This window comes from Aptenodytes forsteri, unplaced genomic scaffold (assembly GCF_000699145.1).
Source record: "Aptenodytes forsteri isolate BGI_AS27 unplaced genomic scaffold, ASM69914v1 Scaffold12, whole genome shotgun sequence".
Lineage (NCBI taxonomy): Eukaryota > Metazoa > Chordata > Aves > Sphenisciformes > Spheniscidae > Aptenodytes > Aptenodytes forsteri.
Genome location: NW_008794161.1, coordinates 708,440 through 733,803, shown reverse-complemented (window position 1 = coordinate 733,803; position 25,364 = coordinate 708,440). Strand labels below are relative to the sequence as shown.

The 25,364-nt window shown below is 41.5% G+C and overlaps 1 protein-coding gene across 5 annotated transcripts in view; it reads right to left on the bottom strand.

The window, feature by feature from the left end:
• Positions 1-6,813: 6,813 nt before the first annotated feature.
• CLTCL1 (clathrin heavy chain like 1) overlaps positions 6,814-25,364 on the bottom strand; it is a 36,657-nt gene continuing 18,106 nt past the window's right edge. Inside the window, exons 11-34 of one of the 5 annotated variants that reach the window (XM_019472508.1) lie at positions 25,195-25,332; positions 24,824-24,988; positions 24,243-24,423; positions 23,707-23,870; positions 22,831-22,956; positions 22,371-22,513; positions 21,544-21,778; positions 19,527-19,649; positions 18,963-19,108; positions 18,386-18,569; positions 17,644-17,836; positions 16,986-17,143; positions 16,726-16,890; positions 16,190-16,297; positions 15,662-15,829; positions 15,431-15,580; positions 14,459-14,590; positions 14,006-14,116; positions 13,286-13,456; positions 12,269-12,490; positions 11,551-11,571; positions 9,163-9,242; positions 8,660-8,748; positions 6,814-8,141 (exon numbers count right to left, since the gene is read on the bottom strand). In XM_019472508.1, the coding sequence (XP_019328053.1) occupies positions 8,026-8,141; positions 8,660-8,748; positions 9,163-9,242; positions 11,551-11,571; positions 12,269-12,490; positions 13,286-13,456; positions 14,006-14,116; positions 14,459-14,590; positions 15,431-15,580; positions 15,662-15,829; positions 16,190-16,297; positions 16,726-16,890; positions 16,986-17,143; positions 17,644-17,836; positions 18,386-18,569; positions 18,963-19,108; positions 19,527-19,649; positions 21,544-21,778; positions 22,371-22,513; positions 22,831-22,956; positions 23,707-23,870; positions 24,243-24,423; positions 24,824-24,988; positions 25,195-25,332 (3,489 nt within the window). In that variant the 3' untranslated portion in view covers positions 6,814-8,025. Of the gene's footprint in view, positions 8,142-8,659; positions 8,798-9,162; positions 9,243-11,550; positions 11,572-12,268; positions 12,491-13,285; positions 13,457-14,005; positions 14,117-14,458; positions 14,591-15,430; positions 15,581-15,661; positions 15,830-16,189; positions 16,298-16,725; positions 16,891-16,985; positions 17,144-17,643; positions 17,837-18,385; positions 18,570-18,962; positions 19,109-19,526; positions 19,650-21,543; positions 21,779-22,370; positions 22,514-22,830; positions 22,957-23,706; positions 23,871-24,242; positions 24,424-24,823; positions 24,989-25,194; positions 25,333-25,364 lie in introns of those variants that run through there. The other 4 variants (XM_009280910.2, XM_019472500.1, XM_019472503.1 and 1 more) reach the window with 4 other exon arrangements.

Here is a 25,364-nt window from a genome sequence, read left to right as displayed (position 1 = left end):
AGCGGAACTCGGCTTGTGCCCGGCTCGGGCTTCGCTAGCGCGAAAATGGTGATTTCTCACCCCGCTCCCAGAAATCTGTGGAAAAAACCCTCGGCGTGGGTACAAGGAGGAGATGTCAGCCCTGCCGGACACGGGCGTGAGTCACAGGGACTTGGCTAACGCTGCCTTCTCCCCTCTGAACAACAGCAAGCAACCGATGCAGCAAGCAGCAGCCCCCCGCGCGCACTTAGGCCAGGACTAGCTATAAAAAGCACCCTAAAAAACACTCGGTCTGTAAGATCTGCACAACAGTACGCGCACTGCTCTGGGCCGAAGGTAGATTTGGCCTTTACTGCTCCGAGTGCACTTAAACGGGTGAGTTTGTTCCTCTCATGCCCTTTGCTTGAATCTTTATGTTTCAGTCAGTGAGGGAGACAAAGAAACTCCTAGGGTAGTAATCACACGTGAACACCTAACATTGTAATCAGGAGAGAAACCAAAATATTCTCAAATTAGAAGACTGCCTGTGAGCACACAGACACTTTGGGCTTGTTTCAGATAATGTTTAGGTTTTTTGGGGGGGGGGGTTATTATCTATTGCTCCTAAACAATTAGGGTGTGCAAATTGCACCACTACTTGTTTTTGCTTTATCTGCAGCCCTTCACTACTTCATGTCTGAAAGCTGTATTTACAGGAATGCTGGGGAGAGAAACCAACACTGTTTTCCTTTCCATCTGGGATTTCACAGAAAGCGGGGAACACAGGCGCTGGACTCCAGAGCTGTGGTGTCTCTTTGGAATAGGGTGGCTGCTCCAGGTGTAAGAGGGAACATTTTGTGTAAGAAATCTCCCCCGGCCACACGTAGAGCATGCTCCTGTCAGGACTTGCTATCTGTGTGCTTTGCGACATGATTTTTGCTTAACAAGACTCAGCAATCCGGCAGCTGGATTCCGGCTGCCAGCCTCATCTGAAAACAAACCGCGCAGCTACAGTGCAATGATACAGCTGTGGCTTTGTGGCTAAACTGCCTGCAGAAAGACCATCTGGGAAACTGAAGCACCTTTATTCTGCCAGGATCAAAAGCAAACGAACATGTACTTGCATTGCAGAACTCATCCCCGGACGATGCCAGAACTATAACGTGGTTTCAGAACAGTCACAGAGGCAAGTCCATTGCGGTAGTCCCATGTCAAGTCTAAGGCCACCCACCTCCAGCACTGGGAAGTAACGGGAAAAAAACAACACGTGAAGGGTACACAGAAGGAACGAACATTCACAGTTCCAGTCCCAGATGCAAGAGCAGCTACGCAGTGCTCAGGTTAGCACTTTGGAATGGCAAAAATAAGAGAAATCCTTTCAAAGATGGCACACAAATGGAAACGCATTTGGATTTCTGATTAATCTCTGCAACTCCTCGCTACCTTTCCATCAAATTACCGTAACATTCATGTATGCTCGTAGACACGTATACCCACTGCTGTGAGACCATCATTAACTTCACAACAAACACCAGCTCTTATGGACTCCCGAATCAAGGCAGAAAGGCCTTGTACACAATCTCATCCTGCCCAAGAAAATACTATGCCACATGCTTAATTCTCATCAGCCTCAATGGGATTCACAACAGTGCTTACTTCGCTGAACAGGGAAAGGATTATTCATATTTAATCACATGCAGATTGCAAGCCATCTCAACTTGACCTCCAAGAAGCTGCTAACAACACTTGTCAGCAGAAAGCCTGAAGGAGAAGAGCATCTAAGGAAGATAAGCAACCCCTGAAATACCAGAGGCTGCAAAAGGTGCATTTAAAATCCCATAAGTGACTTACATGAAAGTAAAGACTTGACCAGATTTGCATGGTCAAGAGCATCTCCTAGGAAATGGGTGGTCAAAGCATAAAAGAGCAGCTACTGTTACGGACAGGATATCGAGTCCTCTATCTTACTGCTCTCACTTCAGGAATTTTCACGGAAACAACCCTCTGACAATCTGACCCCATTTCCATTGCTGGTGGCTGGTGCTTGTTTCTGCTGCCATAGAAAGATACAAGAAATATTAAATACAGTCAGGTGCTACTGCACACCTCACACCTCATGGCATCCCCTCCAGGCCCTAAAATTAAAAAGAGAACTACTGAAGATGAAAGCAACTTCCATGATTTTTTTTAAGCACAACAACACCGACTGCACACAGAGCTTTCTGGATCCTAGAAAGCACATAAACAGTGACCCCACTTGATCAGTTCCAACTTATCCTTCCCTTGCCCCTCCCCAAAATGTTTTTTTTTTTTTAAATTGGCACAGCTTGATGCACCCAGCAGCACACCATAGTTTCAGAGACCGTAAGTGGTCAACATAGGGCAGATAACTTCCTATTATATGCCCTTGAATCGGAGAATCTCTTTACTTCACCGAACAGCTATATTATCTGAGTTGTTACAACTCATCAACTACTACAAACCTTTCCATGCATTATTAATCCACATCACTTGGGGTCTTACGGTAAAATAAGAAAACTCATTTCCTCTCAGGTTCCCTGACAGGAACAGATGATTCCTTTATGCGTAATAGATCCTACGCATAACAGGCTTCAAGAAGTGATCATATTGAAGATTTGAGTCAACACTTCCCCAGCACTTTCAAGTGTGTGCAGCAGGAGCTACTGTGACTGTAAGAAAGATGATGCTATTCCAAAACAACTTGCATGATTCCCACTTGAGCACACATGCAAAAAGAGCTCCTGTTGATACTCAAGATTATTCACTGAGATTACCAAGACTGAGCCTCTCCAGAGCCCAGCAGAAGTCCCTGTTACATTAACATTTGAGTGGGCCTGACTCATCTCAGAAGATGAGTGAAAGCCATGTACTGCATACAGCATTTACAGGTTATCATTCTGCTACCAGACCACAGTCACGCTTCCCTCACAGCGTGATATGTTATTGAAAGAAACTACTCCAGTTGACAAACCCTGTGAGCAGTTTACCCTAGATGACACCATTTCCCCACCCTCTAACTGAAAACAAAAATGTATCTTCCAAAATGAAAGCAATTCAAAGATTTTCTAACCATCCCTTCCCACTCGAATCCACTCCTAGCTTCCCAGCTGGATAACCAGCACTTTGGGAATTTGTGCTCTGCATAATATTGGAGACCTCATCACTGTGGAAAAGAACGTACCAGATGACTTTGTAATTCCTTCCTTTCATAACCACTAGGGGGGAAAAGGAGAAATACAAATTTTTAGATGAAGATATTTTAAAATCTTGATTAAAACCACAGCAGACAAAAAAAATTCTCCTTGAGTCATTGAACCACGCAGGAGAATGCATGACAATAAACTCAGAATTTTACTCAGAATTTTTAAATTCTGACACATAAAAGCAAGACAAGACCTACCCTTCAATGACTATATTTTGAATTCATACCATCTTAATGCTTAAAAGCTGGCGACTTTATCATCTGTTTTAGCTTGGAAGAAGATGGATGGATTTTGCTACCTTCCTGAAAGATCTCAAAGGCTCCAGACTGAAAGATCTAGACTGAAACACATACCTATGCTAACAATTTTGCAGCGTTTTAGTAGTAAAACATGAGTCAGGATCTGTCGTTACCTTTGGAAAGATGCCCATAGAAAATGCATAGTATTGAAAAACAAGAAAGCTATACTAGCAACAAACTCTTTGAAGGCTGAATGCTTGCTAGATTAAGCGATGTAGCAGAATAAGAAGACTCCAGACCCATTAAGCTGGTCTGGTGGACCTGCAGGTTGCTATAGCAAGTGTAAATTCACTCAGCAAACCACAACCTAATTACACTCCAGTGTCACAAAGCACTCTGGTGTCATTAAGCATTTTCCAGCCTTATGTTCCATAACATTTTATCACAAATTCAAGATGCCCCAATTTTACTTTGTGGGAACAAATGAGATTGAAGCAGTCTTGGGGTACTCGGTAAAGCAAAAAAAGAAACAGTCAGCTTGGAAACAAGTGACAAGCCAAACCATTTACAGCAGAACAGGAAGGACCCAGAAAGACTGAAAGAAGTTCTACAGATGAGAAATACACCCTGTCACAAGGTAGTACACGCGCTTTCTTAACTGCTTGTTATGGGAACCTGGTACATGCAGTGCTACTTGTTCCAAGATTTGCAAGATTTCTAGCCTCAGTTTTTTTCAGTAAAAATTGGATCCACTGTCATGCCGGTTTAATCACACTAAGAGTTTCTCAGTGGCCAAGTTCTAGCCTGCCAATTAAAACGTCACACATTGAAGCATAAACATTAACGTAACATTAACATAAGCAGTTGAACAGTCAGCTTTGCCCAAGTGTATCATATGTGCCCAAGTACCAAAGTTATCCACGCTCATGTAAGTGGGCATCAGACAACAAAGGATTTGTTTGTCAGTTTTAGAGTTCAAAAATCAGAAGAAATCTTTTATGCTTTTGAGTAACTGTTGCTGGTTTTGCTAGGTGAAAAGAAGTTTTCCTTGTTTCACACAGCCTTAAGAGATCCACGTCATCCTGTAAGTGCCAGCTCTTAGCATTGCAGTTGCTAAAAAAAGAAGCTATTAAATCAAAATTCAGTTTTGGACCTTACAGTTACTACTGTCTTTCCTGTATCATTCCCATAATTTGTACTAACTTGAATAGGCTTCATCTACTTATAATTTCTATTTTTTAAAAGCAAAATGACTTAGGAACATTCTCTTCTGCTACACTACCATTTAATTATAAAGCAAAATGAGAGGAAGGGAAATAGAAGTCTTGTAAAATACCATGTTATGTAGCCAATAAGAAACAGAACTTACCCCAGTGATGCATTCCTCCTGAGTTTAATTCCTTCCGAGTTTACGGGGCTGGCTCATCTGGCCCAACAGAGCAGACAGCAGCAGCCTCCATCAGAATTCTGCTTCTAGCAGCAGCTTTGTTAGACATTCTTCCTCCCTTCTCCTTTCGCTTGGTGTTTGTACCAAAAAAACCAGTAACCTTTAAAGATGCGAGGGAGCAAAGGATAGTGCAAGGAGCTCAAGTGCTAGCACAGAGTGAGCAGCTGAAGGCAGGTCAGAATTTTATGCCAAGAGCAGCACACATCCTTGCAGTCGTTTGTGGAGAGATCAGTTTCCACCTAGCTCACAAGACATTAAAGCAGCTGCACAGCAATGCTCATGAATTGCTTGTCATCTCTGATGCCAGTTCCATAGTTGTCCAAATTTTGCCAGACTGGAGAAAATCACCCTAAGGTCTGACAAATAGCAAGAGCTATTACAGAAGGAGATCCATACTGATTCTCACAGGAAAAGCATGAGTCTGTAAAAGCCTGTATGTAGGTTCGAGGAAGTTACTACTGGACCACATCATAAGCCCAGAAGTTAGTCTCCAGATGCTGCACTCTGCAGCGTGTTCTGCATGAACACATCATTCTACATGATAGCACTAGCCCCATCTCACTGAAGTGGTGGGAATTAGTGAGAAGCTTAGTTTTAAAGGAGGCTTTCTGCAAAACAATCTTATCCAAGTTTTCAAAAACTTGGATGGACACTACAACTTCATAAACTGGATTAAGTTCTCCACTTAACCCACCAAAAGAGGGGTTATTTCCTGCTGAGAATGACTTAACTGTTAAACAGTGAAGTACACTGGTATGCAAGATTGTTCCACATTTTAGATACAGCTGCACTGTAATGGCAGGGAGTATTGTTTCCAGATCCATTTTAGAATGCAAGATCACAAAACTTACAAAAGCCATTATACTTAGCAAGAGCTTAAGATACCAGCAAGACTATTCATCGGAGCTGGCAGCTTTGCTTTCCTTGACAACTCAAGTCATTCCTGTAATTAGATTTCTAGCCTGCAGCTATTAAGGATCCCCAGGCTAGCTCAATTCTCTACAGGTCATGAGCTGTTCTAGTATTTAATCTAGCAGTTTACTGTATTCCACCATCAGCTTGTAATTGTTGCTATGAAGTCACAGTAAATTTTCAAGTTGAGAGGAAAGAAACTCCTACAGTCATACTAATCCTAGAGCTGTTCTTCAGTTCCAGCTGCCTCACCCAAATTCCTTTTGACTCACAAGGAACTCGTTACAAAATAGAAGTGTCATTTGTCTGGAAAATAGCACGCTACCTGGCTAATTCCTGCTAGGAATAAGTCTGAACAGAGTGCAGATTTGCTTCAACTCATTAGCTGCTCAGTATTTCAAGCTGAGCTGTTGAGTGCTGATCAGTACAAAACTGAGGTTAGTACGTTACATCAACACTTAGAGCACTCTGGCCTCTATCAGGAAGGCGGATACCGCATCTCTTTGCCATTGCTATCACAGTGCAGTGACCAAGGGAGACAATATACTAGTTAGAATTGTGCCAAAGCATAGTCTGCTGTTACTGATTTCACAACCCCGGCAGTCTCTACTGGTTGGCATTTAAAGATGTTTTGCCCTGTTCAAGTAGAATTCAGTATGAAGAGATGTAGCTTACCACTACTGCTGCTGTATTAATGTATTTTAGTGGAGAGAACACTACCTACGGCATCTCCCTCAGCACAGGACTGAAGCTTTTCCAGTCCTGTGAATCAAGTCACATAAGCATGTGACTGCCTCCTGCAGCATGACCTCCACACGTGACAGTGTGCTGATGTGTCCAATGAAGAGACCACAACTCCCTTTTAAGTTAATTGCTAAGCCATCTATGTTAGGTGCTTTGGCACAAGTTTCCCTTTTTCCTGCCTGGCATCCTTAGTTACCAGATTAAGAAATCTGATGCTGTTAGTGGTAGTGTATTACTAGTAACCGGTCCCCACCCCCAAGATATTAAGACTAGAACCACACAGTGGATACTGCAGTTTTACATTTATAGTTGGACTTTTATAATATTCCAGATTAGCACAAGATTCATAACCATAAATTATACATTGTTATCTAAGTACATAAAACGTTAATGATACATGTATTTGAAGAGTGGCACAAAGTAATAATACATCCCTGTTGGCATTCTCAAAGAGGTGGGTGATGGACACGCCGTTGATACTACTGCAGCATAGCAGAACTGAGTCACTGCACCCTGTTAATTCAGGTGGTGCTGACTCTGCCCACCAGACAGGGTCAGAACATGGTGTGGCAGGAAGCCAATGCCAGAATCAGTTAAAGGTGCAAATAAAAAGTCAGGATTATGGCCCTCCCTACCGCCTCAATATTTTAGCGGCATGTCCCCCTCCCCAACCCTGACACTGTGCTCTTGCATCTCTAGTACTTTGGCAGCCCATGCACACTCCTGTGTTCACTTGCCACACATAGCTGAGGTTTCCTTTAGTACCATTTAACATCAACAAGTAACATGCTCTCTTCTTGTTAAACAAAAAGGATCTGGGAAATGTTTGCTCTCTGGCATGAGAAGATTTATTTTCTTCAAGTCTCAGATCTACTCCAGAAAATATAGAACAGACTCCAACAGCATTGAACCCCAACAGCATTATTGTCCAGAAAAGGAAACTTTCCCAATATTCCTCTAAACATTCAGAGCACAAATATTAGAAAGCCCATTTTCTTTTGCACATAAGACTGCAAATAAAATGGGGTAGTCAGATGTACACAAGCTTTCAACAATTCGTTATTAACGAGATGCTTCACTGAATTGTCAACAGCCCTGCTACTTCAGTAGCTTCAGCTAAAGCTTTAACAACTTGGTGCCAGGCAATTTCCCAGCTGCCTTCAATGGGCTTTGCAAAAGAAAGAAAAATATGCTCTCTTCCCCCTGGCCTCAAGCAGTTATTGCTATATGAGTTAGTGAAATAGTGCCTTAACTTCAGACAAGAGTCTCACAATGTCATTAACAAAAGCTGCCTTTCAGAGGTTGAAATGTAACCGGACAATAATCAATAAATAACAGTAACAGGCATCCCGTTGAAGTCTCCTCACTGAGCTGGGCAGCAAGTGTGTTCAGCCAACAGAAGGTCATCTGTGCCTTTAGGACCATTGTACACTTCTTGGAGAAGTTAAAAAGGGACGGGAAGGAAGAGAACAGAGACAGTGAAGGTCTGTCAGAGAGCTAGTTACATATTGAAACCATAAACAGGCGGCTGGGTGAATCCTGGTGCTGTGTATCCATATGGGAAGTTTGCCTGGGGAGGTACTGCACTGGGGCCTGCTGTTAACATCAACTGCTGGCCTAGAAAAGCATAAGAAAAAAAAACAAAGTTAGTTTAAGAACCCAAGCTTCCCTAATGCTAGCTGTACTATGGGACAGGATTATGAGGCTTTAGCTAAAAATCAGCCACTGTGCAAGCATACACTAGCAAATCACACTATTACTCAACATGCGCCACAGAGTGGGTACCTAGGCCATCTGCTCTTGCTACCAGAAAACTACAAAAGCAAGGCAGAACTCAGAGGGAAGATGAGTATCAAATGATTTTGAGGGCATGATAAACCTGGCTTCTTTTGAAGAGACCATACTGAAAGCCAGACTGATACTATTTAACCCATGCATGGTCAGAACTGAAAAGTAAAGCAATTCAAGCAAATAGTTAGGTCTGTTAGATCTCACAGTCTGGAGAGTGCTACAGAAGGCCCAAACATACCTTGACAGATTTGACTTCATCACTAGGAGCACACATGCCTCATGCGTATGTTAAATTCAGGTTAACATTTACATCAGACAGTGAACCAGTCACATCCTTCCCTTACCAGCCACTTCTAGGTGCTTGTTAGCAGAATGCCTCTTCAGAAGGGCTTCGCAAATAGCAGCACACTTGAGGACAGCCATGTTTTTTTGGCTGCACGTGTCTTAAAATGGGTGAGCTAGAAAGCCAGTCTGCCTTTCTACTTGGAAGAGCAGAAGGCAGACACATTCCTCTTAGACAGGAATAACAGGAGGAATTTGCATGCCCTGTAAGTTATTCCTGGGGTTGTGCACACCTTGGTAGTCCCTGTCCTATTACCATACTGAAAGACTATCCCTAAGCTAGAGTTCTGAGCCACGTTAAGAGGAGCAATACTTTAGCTGAAGAGTAGAAGTACTGTAAGAGTGAGATGTCACTTCAACAACTTACGCAGTTCATCTAGCAGAGACAACTATTTTACTATCTAGTTGAAACCAGTTTACTTTGACTGGAGGCAGTCATTTAAGTTACCTCCACAAAGAGAGACCAGAATGACAATACGTAATCAATTAAAACCAAGTCTTTCACCTACCAAATACTATTGGAGTGGGTTCAGTTACTTGTTCCTCTTCTTTTCTTAGGCTTTCAGAAGCATCAAGTTTATCCACCTACATTGAAGCGAACAGGAGATGTATGATGAAGGCCTTGTCTAGGAATTGCACCATCGTGTGAGGCTTTTCATGCCTGGTACCTTAGCTATCAAGTGTTGCTTTTATTAGTCCAGACTGGAGACTACAACAGTCTGCATGTTACCAGCAAGCTATGTTGTAAACCTGCCCTCCCATCCCTTTAGGTTTATTGCAATAAACAATAGCTGTCAAATGCAGCTGAGGTCATCATTACCTTCAAGTGAAGCACTTTTTGGGGCCCTATTCTACTCACTGTTAACTCTGTGACCCAGAAAACAAGCCCATCAGATTGCAGTTCCAAGCATCATCTCAAATGGGCCTAATCCACATGTATCTATTGACCTGCAATCCCTCTCCCCTCCAATGAGAGGGCCCAGATATTTGCAAGTATTCCAGACCCATGAAGTTTGATCTGATCTGGGACTACAGCCTAACCTGGGCTGCAGAGTACTGGTATTCACATAGACTCCTTTTAGAGGAAACTCTAGGACCATCGTTGAAAGTGGTCTAGTAGTATCAGCTTTATACAGATCCCAGTGTTGTGCCAAATAAAGCTCTGTTCATGCTAAACACATTTGTGAAAGTGCTACAGTAATGCAGGAGCCCTGAACACAACTTTTAATTGGGGGTGGGGGGAGTAATTTAAGAAGGCAACAGTACCTTCCTTCTCTCAGGTTTAACAAGTTATATCTTCCATAAGAGAACCATCAAGACTGAAGACTGCAAGGCATAAAAATCTCACAGCTTCACATCCAGATACAGGCAGTACTAACATCCTGGGCAAACCTACATTTAGCCCAATGCTGTATTTCAGCTGATCCTCATCCTCCTTTCCCACTGCAAGAATCATATCTGGTCCGAGAAGTGCTGCAACAGGGCGCTCTATTATACTTTAGAGATGTTATCTAGATGTGGCGTTTAACAGTTTCCTGGACTTTGAAGTTTGCAACTCAAATTAATAACTTGAGTGGCAGTAGGTCTTTAACTGGTTCATTTATAGCTGTCAGCCTAACAGCTCTTCAGAATAACACTAAGTATTGTGTTACAAATGCTATCCGTATTACTATGGAGCAAAGCAATTGACAGCTACCAGTTTCAAACTAGTTTTATTGCTCTACTTATGACCTGGGATTCCCACTCTCTTGGATTAGACTTTCCTCTTTACTGCCTGTAAAGCATTAAGGAACTTTGAACAGAAGTGCAGTTACTCCCTCTGTTGGGGAAACAGCAAGTATGCTGAGAGCAGACATCCTGAAGAAGGGACAAGAGCAGCTCTCCAGGAAAGCCTAAACATGTCTGATTTGCTGCCTAGAAGTGAAGTTGTTCAAAAGGTTTCCAAATGAGTGTCATCATACTTTGTGTGCCTGGCCCCTTCTGGGACATAGGCTATTCTGTGCTTTAACACCTTTTATGTATAAAAGAAAGAATTCTGGGACATAGGCTATTCTGTGCTTTAACACCTTTTTATGTATAAAAGAAAGATAAGTTCTGGAAGACATACAGACCCCGCTGATAAACTAGTCTATTCTTTTGTACTTTTGAAGTTAGTTACATGACAGTTTTAGACATACCACATTTATAAAGCCCATTCTTTAATTCCATGTTTTGCAGTTAATTCAACAGACTAAATTAGTTCCACTGTAAACCACTTCCACCATGCAGATTTTCCTTTTGGCAAGTTATCCCATATTTAGTACACGTGATTACTTGTAAATCCAACCAGCAGTTTAAAAACCATGATCTTAGACCTAAACCTCACATGGAAGAGCACAGGTGAACCTGTGTGGCAAGTCTCTCCTCAGTGGAATATAAGGAGGAGTTTAAAATCTGTGCAAGTACTTTCATCATACTAACAGGCAAGAAGTTTACAGAAGCTTTATGCTACTATTCAAACTCACCACGCCTGAAAGATTGCACACTTCAGTAATTTACAGCATAACAAGCAGTTTGCACTTAAAACATCCTGTTGCATGGCAACTGCTTTTGTTTACTTATGAACAACATCCTCCCTGCCACAAGATATCTGTAATATAGTGAACAGGAGCCCAAACACTCAAGTCCTGCTCAATCACTTGCTTCTGTTTCCCACGAAGAGGAGCAGAGCCTGGTTGGATTTTCAAGTTGCTTGTGAATAGTTATCCTTTTAGCATTAGAAAGTGAACAGGAAATGAGTTAGAGCTAAATTACACTGCTCTTCTGGCAGAAGCTACAGCTAGATTCCTGTAAGAGAATCCTAGGATATTGAGGGACACAAATGAACACAAAGAGTTTGAAATCAGAGTGTCACCTTATAGAACAGCCCATCAACCTGCAAGAAAATTCAGAGGGGAATACTTAACATGACTGATTAGAGGCAACCTGAAGCAGTCACTTTTAGATTACTCATTTTAGTGAAGTTCTTTACTGTGATGTCCTATGCAACCCTAGAGCCTTCTAAGGAAGTATCTTAGAGCTGGCTGAGACAAGCATTTCAGGACCATACATGATCAGAATCTCTCTTCTCTCTCAGTTGAGGACTAGCTATTAGTATCAGTATTGTACAGCTAGACTACACATCTAAAGTTCTGTTTTCCATTTAAAAAAAAAATCATCTTCAGCAGTCTACTCCTATGGCTAATGTAGAAATAGTGTGTACTGTTAGTTACTCAAAAGCTATACTCGCTGTAACAAGAAAACAGAGTACTTTCATAGTTACACAAAGCAGAGTGATACAGGTTGTTCTCACCAAGTCTTCCACTTCAACTATGGAGCTGCTCTGAAAAGCACACAGCTGCTTAGGTCCACTGTTAAAAGCAAGAGTTTAACTAGACCTCTTTCAAGTCCCAAGGCATCTATTTGTAAGTTTCACTAGCTAGCCTGAAGTGATTAAATCCACAGAACTCCCTAGAAGACTTAGTCTAAGAGGAACAACAATATTCCAAATACATGCAAAGAGCTCTGGTTTGCATAATGCTAATCATCCAGCAGACTAGAAGTCTTAACTTTTTAGCCTATGCAATACTCACTTTGGTAAGGTACTCTCTCATCACTTGGATGAAATAAGGCATTGCAAAGTCCATGATGTTATGCCTCCACGCCAACTCAAGGACTACATCTGGGTGCAGCAAGTCATAACATGTGAAAAGGCAGGCTGCAAAGCACTCCTGCTTGCCTTCCTCCAGGAACCACTGAAGCAGCTTCTCAGCTAGTTCTGCATCTTTGGACTCTGCAGCATACTGCATAGCATCCTACAGAAAAGAACAACAGTTAAGCTTGACCCCTGCCTGTCAGCATCTTGCTCTACACCTTATGTGCATGTTATTGCTAGCTAGATAAGCCAGGTATTTGGTATACCATGAAGTTAGTCTTTAACAACACCAGGCATGTTCTGTAGAAGCCAAGCTACAGTACATACACTCAGTTGAGTCCTCTTATTTTCAGGCAACCCAGATACTTGTATTAACATTATCCAACAGGCTTTCCTTAAGCACCTGAACTGGCCTGATGAGATTTTGCTTAGTTTTGTTACAGAGAAGATAATCTTTCTGGCATCCCACCTACCTCACCATTCGATATTAAGGATTACCCAGAGCAGAAGAGATTATTGCATCAACTGCTTGCTATGCGTCAAGACAGAGCCAGCTCTCCTACAGAGTAGTCAAAAACTGGCCCATGTGAACTCACTACAGGCTTGAAGACTATACCATTGTAATCATGTTTCATCTGTACCCTAAACAAGGGCATAAGTCATCAGTTCTATGGAGGATGTTCCCTACTGATACAGAAAGCTGTACAGATGCCATTGATTGATATAGACAGATCTCCAAGTACAGGATAACATTATGAAATTAGATTTACAATATGCATTTGAAATCGCAAACACTTGTGCTCTAAGAGTCTTTCCTTAAACTTCAAGTGAAGGGCTAAGATTAATTAGAACTCCAGATTTGAAACTAACGAAACACATTCAGTACCAAGGAGATCTATGCTTCATAGCTCAGACTTCTTTTTGACAGTCAGGGAGAAAGGCTACATTAACTCACCTTATACAGACGGTCTTTCTTGCATAGCTCCACACTCTGTTTCCAGCGGTTGTTACCCTTATACAAGTATGCTGCAATACGCCTAAATTCAATTAGTTCATGCTTTTCCAGACGCTGAGCCAACGTTATGTTATCAAAGTTGTCATAGGCATCAATGGAAGCTCTCAAACCCTGTTTGAGAGAGAGTTGTTACACATGCTTCCAGGTGGTAGTAGGCAAGAACTACAGTAGAGAAGCATCTAAGCATGGGACACAAGTGTTTAGGTTCTGCCAGCTGGATGTTTATACTATGGCTACAGCTTGTTTACCCTGCTTATTTTATGCATCTCTCCAAAAGATGATTTTTAACAAAGCAAGACGCTAACTCAGTCACACTGACTTCACTTGACAGAACAAAGCATGTCTTCCAAATAGCAGCCAATGGCACCAGAAGCAAATCTGTTTACAGAAGTGTTGCCCAGTACATACCTAATATAGACCTTTATGAAGTCTGTTGTTCTGAGAGAAGTAACTGTGCAATCTGCTTTGTTTGCAAATCAGTGTCTCAAGACTCCTGCCTGCAAAGGGTCTGATTCGACCCACCCCATTGCACTGCAGAAGTTATCTTCTACCCAAGGGAATTACTCTGTGCCAGATGGGGAACAACCAAACTATGGCCTCTTTTTTGTTGGAGAAAGAGAAGCATCCCTCAGGCCTAGCAATCTATTTTGTGGGGCTCACCTGATAATCTTCCTCCTCTGTTAAAAGGTTGTTTAGAGCTTCATTAACTCCTTTGTTGTTGTGGTTCTGGACTGAACGCAGATAAGGCTTTACTAGAAGTAGCTGATTAACCTGGAATTAAGATGATTCCAATACAAGATTAAGTATACCAATTCTGACTCTTCATATTCCTGAAACAGGTTCCCACTTATTACAAGAGTTTGTGCTTACCATCAAGACCCTTCAGACAAAGCATCTTGTATTGCCAGAAGTAAAATAAAACAGCCTCCTAGGCCAGTTATGCTAACTCTTCCAGCGTTTCCCATATCAAGCCAGGATTGGGCTGCTCCTCAGTCCTTTAAACTGGAGGCAAAGCCACCTCACAGATGTCAACCCCTTTTTTCCAGCTAGAGACTGGAGTGTCTTAACTTGACTAAGAAATCCTCTTCCTCATCTACCGTCTTCCATACTCACCTTTGAGAAAAAATTGACTGTCCTGGTGTGATCCAGTCGTGGAGATAATACAAGCAGGAGATCATTGATCAGCAGAGGTTTGTAGTCTAAGTAGAACTGCAAGGCTTTGTAGTACAGCTCTACATTGGCCACCTGCATGGTTAGACACTAGTTAGTACTTCAAACACAAGTAAGCCTAAGGTGCTTAATTTGGATCACTTAACTCAGCACAAGATTTATCTGACTCTTAAATAAAAGCTTAAGTTTCCTTCTAGACACCAGAAGTGTTACACTTACATGCAGAATTCTTGTTCAATCTTATGACTGCTTCTTGTGCCATCTGCTTCCAGATAGTGAAGTCACAAGCTACCAGGGGTAGTACAAAACAATTCTAATCCATCCACAGTTAAGAGATCCTGGCACAGGCAGCCCACTAGAGTTAATGTGACCATTTGTTGAACTCCTAAAGCCAGTAAAGGCTGTAGTCTTAACCAGTCTTTAAGTTGTTGCCTTGAAACCCATTAAGATCAATAAGAATGCGTTCAGCCTCAAATCTTGTCTAAACTATTTGCCAATTCGCTATTCTCTGCTGCATTCATGGGACTGCCTACGGCAATTCTCCCACTGAAACATCTGGAAACATTTGCAGAGATCTTTCAAGAACAGTCAGAGTCTCGGACTAAGACAGCAGTCAGCTCAAAGGTATTAAGGAGGATACGCCTCTTGCTTGTGACCTATGATGCTGAGCAGTCTCTGAAAACATCCTGTGCTAGCTGCTGCCACTCAATAGAACGTGCTGCACAGCAGAAAACAAAGGGTATAAGATTAGATTCATTCTTGTGCTAAACTGATTGGAAGTTGTTTCAAGTACAGCAGGAAAACTGAGTAGTAGCTTAAGCAAACTCATTTTCTAAACAGCAATTCTGTTGTGCATTTTTGCCTCTGTTCTGAAAGAAACTTTCAGCACTTTGATTCAGTTAACTAGTTACTTACCTTGGCAATTATGTCTTTAAACTGCCCTTCTTTCCAGGCATCAGTGGGATGATTCATCATAGTAATTATTGCATTGTCATACTCCTCATACTTGTCATAGAGGAATACAAGTTCTGCCCAGAGATGAGCCTGTTCTGCAGCTCTGAGCACCTGATAAAACAAGAAATCAGTCAGTTTGATTCACTGACAGCTTCCCAACTTCACTTGCAGTGTAGCTACCTTACTGCATACCTTTGGAATATTAACTCTAGACCAGAAGAGCTCCAGATGTTCCCTCATTTTCTGAGGCTTGAATTTGGAGTATAAGATGGCAAGTTCAGTAAACATTCCCATGTGAGCACGCTCTAGGCCCAAAGCAGCTTCCAAAAGGGCAATCAGTTCTTCAAAGTAGCCACGATCCTAGATGTTAGGAAAATAAAGATTAATTGCAAATTCATGACCAACTGGCACTTAAAACTTGCTAAAAATGCATATTTACTTAATTCAACATGCTTTCCTTTTCTCTCCAAAGGAGAGTGCTTAGACTTGTTAGACATGATTCCAATGAGGCAACAGAATTGTAAAAGAAGGGAGAGTGAAAACTAATTGCCCTTCCATTCACTACAGAAAAAAATGTATGCAGCTATTCAGAAATGGAGATGGAGGAAGAATGAATTTAAAGATCAGCCCCACAGGGTATCAGGTTTTATCTGTGACCACTTTACTAGCACGTACAAGTATGCTGTCTAAAGTCTTCTAGGATATTAACAGTGATCTAACCTGATAGTAGCTGATCAGCTCTTCAAGTTCATCAGCATGGATGACTATGTGTAAGCCACAGATCTGTGCCAAGCGGAATTCTTTTCCATCCACACAGGCGAAGCATACCTGTAACGAGAGTTAGCAAACAGTCAGTTAACAGAAGAATAGTGCAATGCTTACTTAATCTCCTTATATTAAAAGGAAAGTTAATTAGCAAAGCTTTACCAAAATTTGAGGCTTATGTACAGTTCCAAATAGGTATTTCCATAATGCTTGCTCTAGAATCAAAATCTCTGCCATTCATTTTACACTGTTTTGAAATTAAGCTTTATCTTGGGCAAAAGGACAGCTTATAAAGCTACAAACATACTCTGTAGCCAGAAACAGTTAGCAAGCTACTATCAGAGCTATGGTAGATAGTTATGAATTAACTCTTCTTTAATTCCCACGTTACTGACAGAGCAAAGGAGTTCAATTATGCTCTAGAGCAACATGCTCAGAAGCAACAGTAGAGCACATTCTGCAGACTACTAAAAACCACGAGTTTAAGTTACCTCCTTCCAAGTCCTTGTGCTGTTGGCTTTGCGGCCACTGTCCACGGCTGCCTGATACTCTCCAAGGTGCACCAAGGTAGATGCCAGGCGAGCAAAGTTAGACACGTTGTTATAGAGCAGTTTTGCCGCTTCATACATCCCCTCTTCATAACAGCGATCACCAACCTGGATTAGGAGTCCAAGGTAAACAAGGGTAACAGCAAGAATCAGGAGTCAGCTAAGCTGCAAGTCATAAATGGGAACTGTGGATCAAGACATACCTGTTGTATATGGGCATTATTAGGGCCACTAATAAACTCCTCCAGTTCTGACAGACGATTAGTTTTTGCTAAAGCAAAAATAAGTTCTGTCTCTACATAAGACTCTCTAGCCTTCTTCCTGGCCATCTGTAAGAACTTGACTAGGTCCTCCCAGTTATCTTGAAGAGAGAAAAGATATTTAAGATCCTCTGTTTAGTCATTCTGTATTGCTCACCTTGCCCACCTTAGGAACAAGTTTTCATTAGTGGTCTCAAGGATCTCCTCCACCATGATACTAAGCCATTTGCATTTGAGTTAAGGAATTCCCTGTTAAACACCGTCACCTTCATGTAAGGTTGAACTTCTTGCAACTATTCTACAATCCAGTTGACAAGCAATTCTGCCACATACAGCTAAATAAATACGTTATACTTGGCTATACTTTAGATGATAACAGTCCAAATTATCTCCATATGAAGGTCTACCTTTGGTGTAGCAACACAGACAAGCTTGTTGACAGGAATCTCACTAAACATTGACTCATCCAGTCCATGTACTGACTGCTCCCATTTCCTCTGAAACAGAATTTATAAGTCTCAAGAATCCCTGCTGCTCGATGTAGATGCAACAACCTAGTTCATATCCAAACAATCTTAAATTTGAGGATGCTTTGCCTTACCATTTCTATTAGCTGCTTGAACAACTTCCATGTAGGCAGATGGATCATCTGCCTTTATATAGGAGTCAATGGCTTCTTTCACCAAGTCCTTCTGGAGCTGTGCTCTGGCTAGCTGGCTCCATACTGCTGGTTCATTACATCTCTCTGCAAATTCATAAGCACGGTCTAAGTTGCCAATGTGCTCAATCAGCACCTGTTCGAAATTGAAGTTGCAAGTTAAAAATCAAAGCTTTATAACATCGTTCTTTCTAACAGAACTCTTCCTTCCAGTGCATATGCTGTTCTGTGTAAGCAATGTGAAGCTAACTGCTTTTCGAACAGCCATTTCTGTCCAATGAAGTAAAAGACAGCGAGAATAAGATTCTTGATGCTACTGTTTCTCCTCTGCCTTAGAGAAGTCAGTAATGCTGGCCTAAAGACAATGCCTAGTAGCATTTGCTTCTCCTGCACCTTTCAAGTATGAGTCTCCAAGGTAGCCACTCTGAATCAAATGCAACACACACCCCCCAAGCGTATAGTGCAACACCCCAACATTTTGGATTACTTTGCCAGATCAGCCTCTGAAGTCAGTATTGACTTTGTTTTGCTATTCTTTGCACATAATCCCACTTCTCCCTGCAACTGTACTCTTAAGTCTCAATGATTTAAGTGACAATCACTCCTTGAGAATCAATATAACAATACACTTCCCATTCTCTCTATTACTAGCATTCTATACCTTCATGCAGGAACCATGCCTCACCTGAATTGCTGAAGTATTAACATCAAATTTTCTGAATATAGCAAAGGCTTCTTCATATAGCTCATTACTGATGGCAATGTTTGCAATATCTGGGGCATCATAGTTATCCAGCCGATTGATGTATTCCATCACACGAGTGCGGTCAGCCTTAATGGCAGTCAGGATCAGCAGATTCTGGAGATTCCTTCGGTTAACAGAAGGCAGAGGGTATAAGCAGTGCACAGTAACACCTGCTTAAGTGACATGTATTGTACATGCAAAAAAATACACCCCCTTGCTGCCACTAGCAACAACCTTTCATCCCCAGATTGAGAAGCACTGATACTTGCCTTCAAAAGAAATTGCTTATCAGTATCAGTGTTCTCTTCTCTCAACACATCACTGCAAACTGCACAGTGTGAACTAGCTCTGTTCTTAAAGCACAAAGCACTTAGAATTCTGCTTTTTCACCTGATTATACACATTTAAGAATGCTTAGGTCCTACAACCAAGAGGCCCACAAATAACTTGGGTCATTTCACAACCTAAACAAAAGGCATTGAATAGGCTAAACTTGTGGACAAAGCTTTCCTCTTACCTGTGTTCACTGAATACGGAATTATCCAAGACAATTTTTTCCAGTAACTCAATCAATTCATTAGGTAGGTCAGCAGTCATGAAAGCTTTCACAGTTACAGAAACCTCCTCTGGATCCTGTGTCTCTGATAAAGCTGTTTGGACAACCTGGATTTGAAGGCAGGAAAGTATTAAGTGTTTTCCCCAAATGAGATATTTGCCAACCTATTCCAGTGAACTACAAATTAAGGCTTCAGACCTTTGAGAGTATTTTGTCATAGACAGCAAGAAAGAGCTACTTCTATACTGGATATAGCTATTAGAGTCACACCTTGGGTCTGTATAGGGAGCAAATTCACTAGAGGTGAATTTCTGTCACAGGACAGAAATAGTATCTTACTGCTAACTAATTTTCTGACCATGAAGGTCAGAGTTAATACCTGCCACTCAAACTCTTACAAATTTCTGTATGGTTAAGACGGGGCCTCAAGGGACCCTGTGGGGGAAGACAGCTACTTTAATGCCCCATAAAGTTTGAGACATCCTGAAGTCTCCTCATACTGAAAGTTTAGCCTTTGTGCTGTACCTGGTCAATAAGCTGCCGCCTGAATGGGTTGTTTTCTTCCAGTACATTTGCCCAGAGCTCAGGGTCCTTCCTGCGCACCAGATAGCGAGCCTCACTCTTAAACAGTGAGTTCTCATTGCAGACCTGAAGGAGAAGTTACAGATATTAGTGTTAATGTTAAGGGTTAGTACCACAACACAGGTTTAGCTAGCTATGAATCAGACAGTCTAGAAGACTGACTAGAACTAATTGCTGACCAATGCTAAATGCCACAGACAAGTTCTTACCCAACCTCTGATCTGGAAGGCTCATAGAGAAGGTCTCCAGCAGAATTTCTACAGCTTCTCTTGGTTTTGCCCGACACACAAATACTGTGACAGTGGCTTCACAGTAACTATTTGCTTCTGTTTGAAGTGAAGACCTGCAGAAGCCTGAAGAACTTAAGTTTTAAATCTAGAAAGGGAGCCACTTGCCTGGGCAGCATTAAGTAGTAACTGAGGAATGGTGCTGGTGTTTAAAGCTAGAAATAGGTTACGTATTTGGTGTCATTAGCTTTACACTAGAAGTGTTCAGAGTAGTAAGTGGTTTGGATTCCCCTGTTAAAGTGTTAAGGGTACAGAATAAATGTGAAATCTCCTATAGAAGTGCAGCAAGGAAGAGTTATGAGTTATGATCCTATTAGTACCACCAGCTTCCATTTTCAACTAGAGCGTAGAAACCTGAAGGCCTATTCCATCTTCTACCAACAGGTCATGTTTTGTTAGTATCCGAATTAGCTCTTGGAGTCTTAAGTACTTTGCTGTAAGCAAATTAGTAGTAGCACAATTTTGCTTTACGTTGTACATCTATTAGTTGCAGGAGTTGAGCCCTCTTCTAGGAGGCAACTGCCTCAAGAACAATTCTTACAGGAGGAAGATCTTTTCTCCATAACCAGAAACACCTGCTCAGAACATCAGTTCAAGGAAGAAACTGGTACTGACAAGTTTTTATGGTTAACCAGAATGTTAAAGCTTATCCTAGCAAAGTTTCCTAGCAAAACAACAACTCAGAGCCACCTTCATATCCTGAAATAAGAAAGCCAAATGTACCCAGCTGGGTTCTTTTTTGTTTGGTTGTTTTTTTTTACAGCTACAGAGGAGGTATTACTTCAAAAATAGCTGCTTCAGGCTGGGAAGTCATCCACTTTCAACAGCAAGCCTAGATTATACCACCATTCTAACACTCACAGGGTAGGCTGTGCCAGGGAACAGCGTTTACTTCCTTTCAAACAGGGCAAAACAAGCTAGTTCTTACCCCTACACAACTGACATTCTTTGCATATACTAGTGCGGAAGTGCAGGTAGGAGGAGAATGTTTTCTTTCTCAGCAGCCACAAGCACTACAATCTGGCATTAAGCTCTAGCGTTCAGTTTGAGACTAGGATGTGTTTGGAGAACCCTGGGAATTTCACTTGCCCTTGAACTTCCGAGGAAGGTTCAAAGAATCAACAAGCTTAAGATAGGAGAGGAATGCTATCGGAATAAGTCCTTGCAGTTTGACTGTCAACATTTATTTTCCTCATTTCTAGTTGTACTGGAGCAACTCTAAGGGTCAACCACAATAAGAAAATTACAAGCCCCATTCTGATTTCAGGAACACTTTTCCTCCTACTGTACAGTCAGGCTAGATGACAGCCTGTCCCTTTGCTGATCAAGTGCTCAAGGCTCAAAAAAAAAATCAAATTAACAAAGGTTTAACAGTAGGGATATTCATTAGCTGGGCCCAATAAACAATTTGATTTTGAGCAGAATCAGTGGATGAAAGACATGAATGGTACCTTAAAGCTGCAGTTATACAATTTTAGTTTGGACATATAGCATAAGAGTTCTTCTCATCAGCATAAGAATTACTGTCTCCATATAGAAGAATCCTGCCTACTTCAACTCCTGAGTGAGACTGCAAGACAGGATTCTGCAAGTGTTAGACAAATAGCCAGCTAGGCTTCCACTTCAGGCAGCAAGTAGTTCTTTAACATGTTTAGAAATGCAGTTTTGCTAACCTTTATGAGTTCCAGATCACATTGCCCCCTCTCATAAGCAACGCAGGCCAGATGAGGGTCCCTCTTTTCACAATATTTGCCAACTACACGGCTGTCATAGTAAGGATTCTCACGAAGGAACCGCTCTGGATTATTATTACTGTCAATGTAGATTTTGGCCAAGGCATTATGAGTCGCAGGTTCTTCACAGCCTTCATGAATCCTTGATTCAAGCCATGGCAATAGCAGCTTAAGCCTTTGAAGAAGCAAACATTTTAGGTTTATAAGTCAGACTGAGGTATGCTTGACAGCTACCCATTAATACCTAGCCTTCTCTTCCAGCAGCAAGACTTAAAAGCAGACGGAGACCAGCCAGTTATTTTTAATGAGTCTTAAATGAGTGGAGGCCAGATCTGCAGTTTAACATCAGGGAAGGCTGCAGATGCCACTAGTTTTGCAATCTTTCCTTTCAACTCCTGTTCTATTAGCTGGCTTTTCACACTTAAAACCATTTGTTCATTTTACAGGTAACTACAAACTAATTACACAAGCTGCTGTGTGCCCACAAAAAGACTGTCAAGACAGTTTTATCCAGATTTACACACATCACATGGTTGGCTGTACAGGAAGTGTTCAAAAGCCATGTTAATCATCATGCAGCACTGTCAGGCATTCCTATATGGCCCAAATAATCAAGAAATTGACTAGCAAACCTAAGCTGCTTTTCTATAAAGAAACATAAGCCTATTAGTATTGTATCATTCAACAAAACTGCATCCAATTCAATTTGGGTGTATACCAGGGTCAGGAAAGCCCAACACTGGTGTCTACAGATGCATTTTCATTACCTGTTTCTTTTTTCCACTTCAGCCACCAGCTCATCTGTTGAGAACTGGCCTCTAACCACCATGATCAAGTTCTTAATGACATCTTCAGAACAATCCACATCAAGAAGCCCTCCAACCACTGCTGGTATACGGCTAGGATTCACCTAGAATAAGACACCATCATTAATGTTAGTTATTAGCATTACTAATAACCCACCCCCAGTCTTCCATATGGGGAAGTTCTAGTTAACAATTTAAACTGCTTTAGAGCAGTGAATTTTAAGTTATTAACACATTTGTCTATACATTCCAGGAAAAACTGCACTTGTAAGTTTGTAATAGACAAAAGGCTTATTGAAGAGGCTCTGCACTAGAAGCGTGAGCATAGAAGAGACACAGCAGGTTCTGCTTTAGTTTACTGGAATGTTATGTTCCTTTTAAGGAAGAAAAGAGCAAGAGCTTAAAACTGGATTCTCCTTACCTTCTGCACATAGATCTCTATATACTTCTGCAGGTTATTGCGATATAAGTAGAGCACCAGGTCATGAACAAAGTCAAATCGATCACAGACAATGATCAGAGGAAGCTGGTCTGTGAGCTTTGCCTCCTGTATTTTGTGCAAAAAAAAGTAAGCAACCACCATTTGTTTAAGCGTTTTCAAAGCAGCAAAGTCTGACCAAGTTCCCTTAGCACTAAAAGTTACAATACATTCACATTTAAGACTGCCAAGCAGACAGTTGACTTCAAAAGCAAGTTACCCACTATGAATACCATGCAGCCAGTCTATCAGTTGAGTTTTAAGTTTAGGCTCTTCATGAAATGCCACATTAGGCCTACATCTCTAGCTTCAAAATGACTATCAATTCACATATCAATTCAGAAGACAGTTGCTGGTCCAAGAACTTAATACAAAATGAAGTGGCATTAAAATCCCATTTTACCAGTCACAAAGCATGCAAAGTGTTGTAGTAGAGGTTGACTCCAGTTTTAATAAGCTTTGTCTAGCCAATATCCTTGATAAAGCTCCTGCTGAATACTTCAGCATAGTCTTTTCTTCTGCCAACCTGGATTCACCTATTGTTAGGTGACAACACATTCATGAGTTTGGTACAAGTTATATCATACAGGCTACTTTTAAAGAAATAGTGAATTTGGGCTTGTTTTCCCAGAGATAGCCTAGAAGGACCTATTACATGCCTGGAATAGGATCAGACTCCTATTCCAGCTGCACAGTAGACTACTCATAGCCATGCCAGCTAAACCTTGAGTTGGTATTTCCCCCCCATTAGAAGGCTGTAGTTCTGCTGCTAAGCAAAACGTACAGAGGACTGCTCAATCCATTGGACAGAATATATACCTTCAGAAAGTTCTTCACCCGTTCTGGGTTGTAGCAGTTACTTTCACGGCAGATTCTTTCCACTTCCTTTATCTGACCAGTCTTGCAAGCTGCCTGGATGTACTTGAAGTGAACATCTGGATCCTGGCTGAAGTTTACAATGGAACCCAAGAAATAGAACAATCCTAGAAAGAGTCACATGTTTTTAACATAGTTAGAAGGGTAAGTGAAGCAAGTGCAGACTGTTACAGGCTTCAGCTTGTGACTTAGTTCAACCCTGCTAAGAGAGTAGCTTTCATTCAACTGCAGGAAAAGTCAGAAGGTTTTTTTTGCCCCCTCTTTAGGTTTCATCTTTCTTTCTGATCTTTACTCAAGAGGGTTAAGAAACTGTCTAGAACAAAGCTACCCCTAGAACTCACTGTTATGAGCTCACTTTGATAAATGCATCCTAAGGTCCAGCCATGTGACAAGTACCTCTCCCATAAAAGCTACAATCCTTACTATTAGATTCAATCAAGTAGCACTTCCAAGCAAGCTGCTTCCCTCTAATATTGTACCTTCATAGCTTTTGAAAGATTCAAAAAGCTCCACAAGAGACTGGGTACCAAGCTGCTCATGGTATTTAGAAGCAACTTGCACACAAAGCTGTAGGTTTTGCCTAATGTTGGCTGACAGCATGGCACGCAAACACTCCACAGAGTCTTCAACGGAGAGAGAGCCAAAGAAGTTCACAAGCCACTGCAAAGAGAAAGAAATTTTACTCAGTAACTTATACAGGATTTGACTGACTTCTAAAATGTAGCAACTAGCCAGAGTTTCTGCCCCGGCTACTAGAGAGAAGTCTTCCATGTGCTAAGACCAAAGACTTAAGAAACACACTCACCATCTTTACAACTACAAAAATGCGATTTGGAAGTAAGATTTGAAATGTCCACCTGGGAAACCGAGGTCAGATTTAAGCCATTGAAAGTATAGATGGTTTAATCAGTAACTGGACAAATGTTCTTGAATCACAGCTACGTATGCTACTTCAGTACCTACAAACCATCTTATAGCAGCTGCAGGGATTTTAGCAGCTACAGAAGTGCTAAAGAGTGTTCACTTAAGCTTTCACCTTCTTTCTCTACAACAGACTTACCTCAGGATTCAAGAGGTGAGTATGAACGACAGCGCGTTTAATATCATACAGATCCGTATAGTGTTCCAAAGCTCGCTGGAGCAAGCCTGCCTTTTCACACAACTGGGCAATATGAGCACGATCATAGTGTGTAAACATTTGGTTTCCAAGAATGGCATCTGCAACCTAGGAGGTTACATTTCATATTCAGACTGTCAGAGAATCACAGCAGCTCAGCCTAGAAGTTATTGAAGAGTCAGAGTAGTGACTCATTAGTAGTCTTTGACATTGCTATACTACTTATAGATATTAGTATCAGACATCATATTCTTGTGCAAGCCTACTACTGTCTCTCCTTCACTTTTTGGAGGAACTAGGTTAAGAGGTCTCACCTGCGGGGCATGAATCAAATTCATTTCCAGGAGACGAGTCTGAAGGTGGCCTTCTGCAGGGCGGTTATTTTTCAGGGCATCCAACAGAAAGGACGTGCACTGCTGAATAAGACTGTTCTCCATGAACACATCCACAATCTGTTGAGATTAGTCAAGTTAGAGAAGGGGGT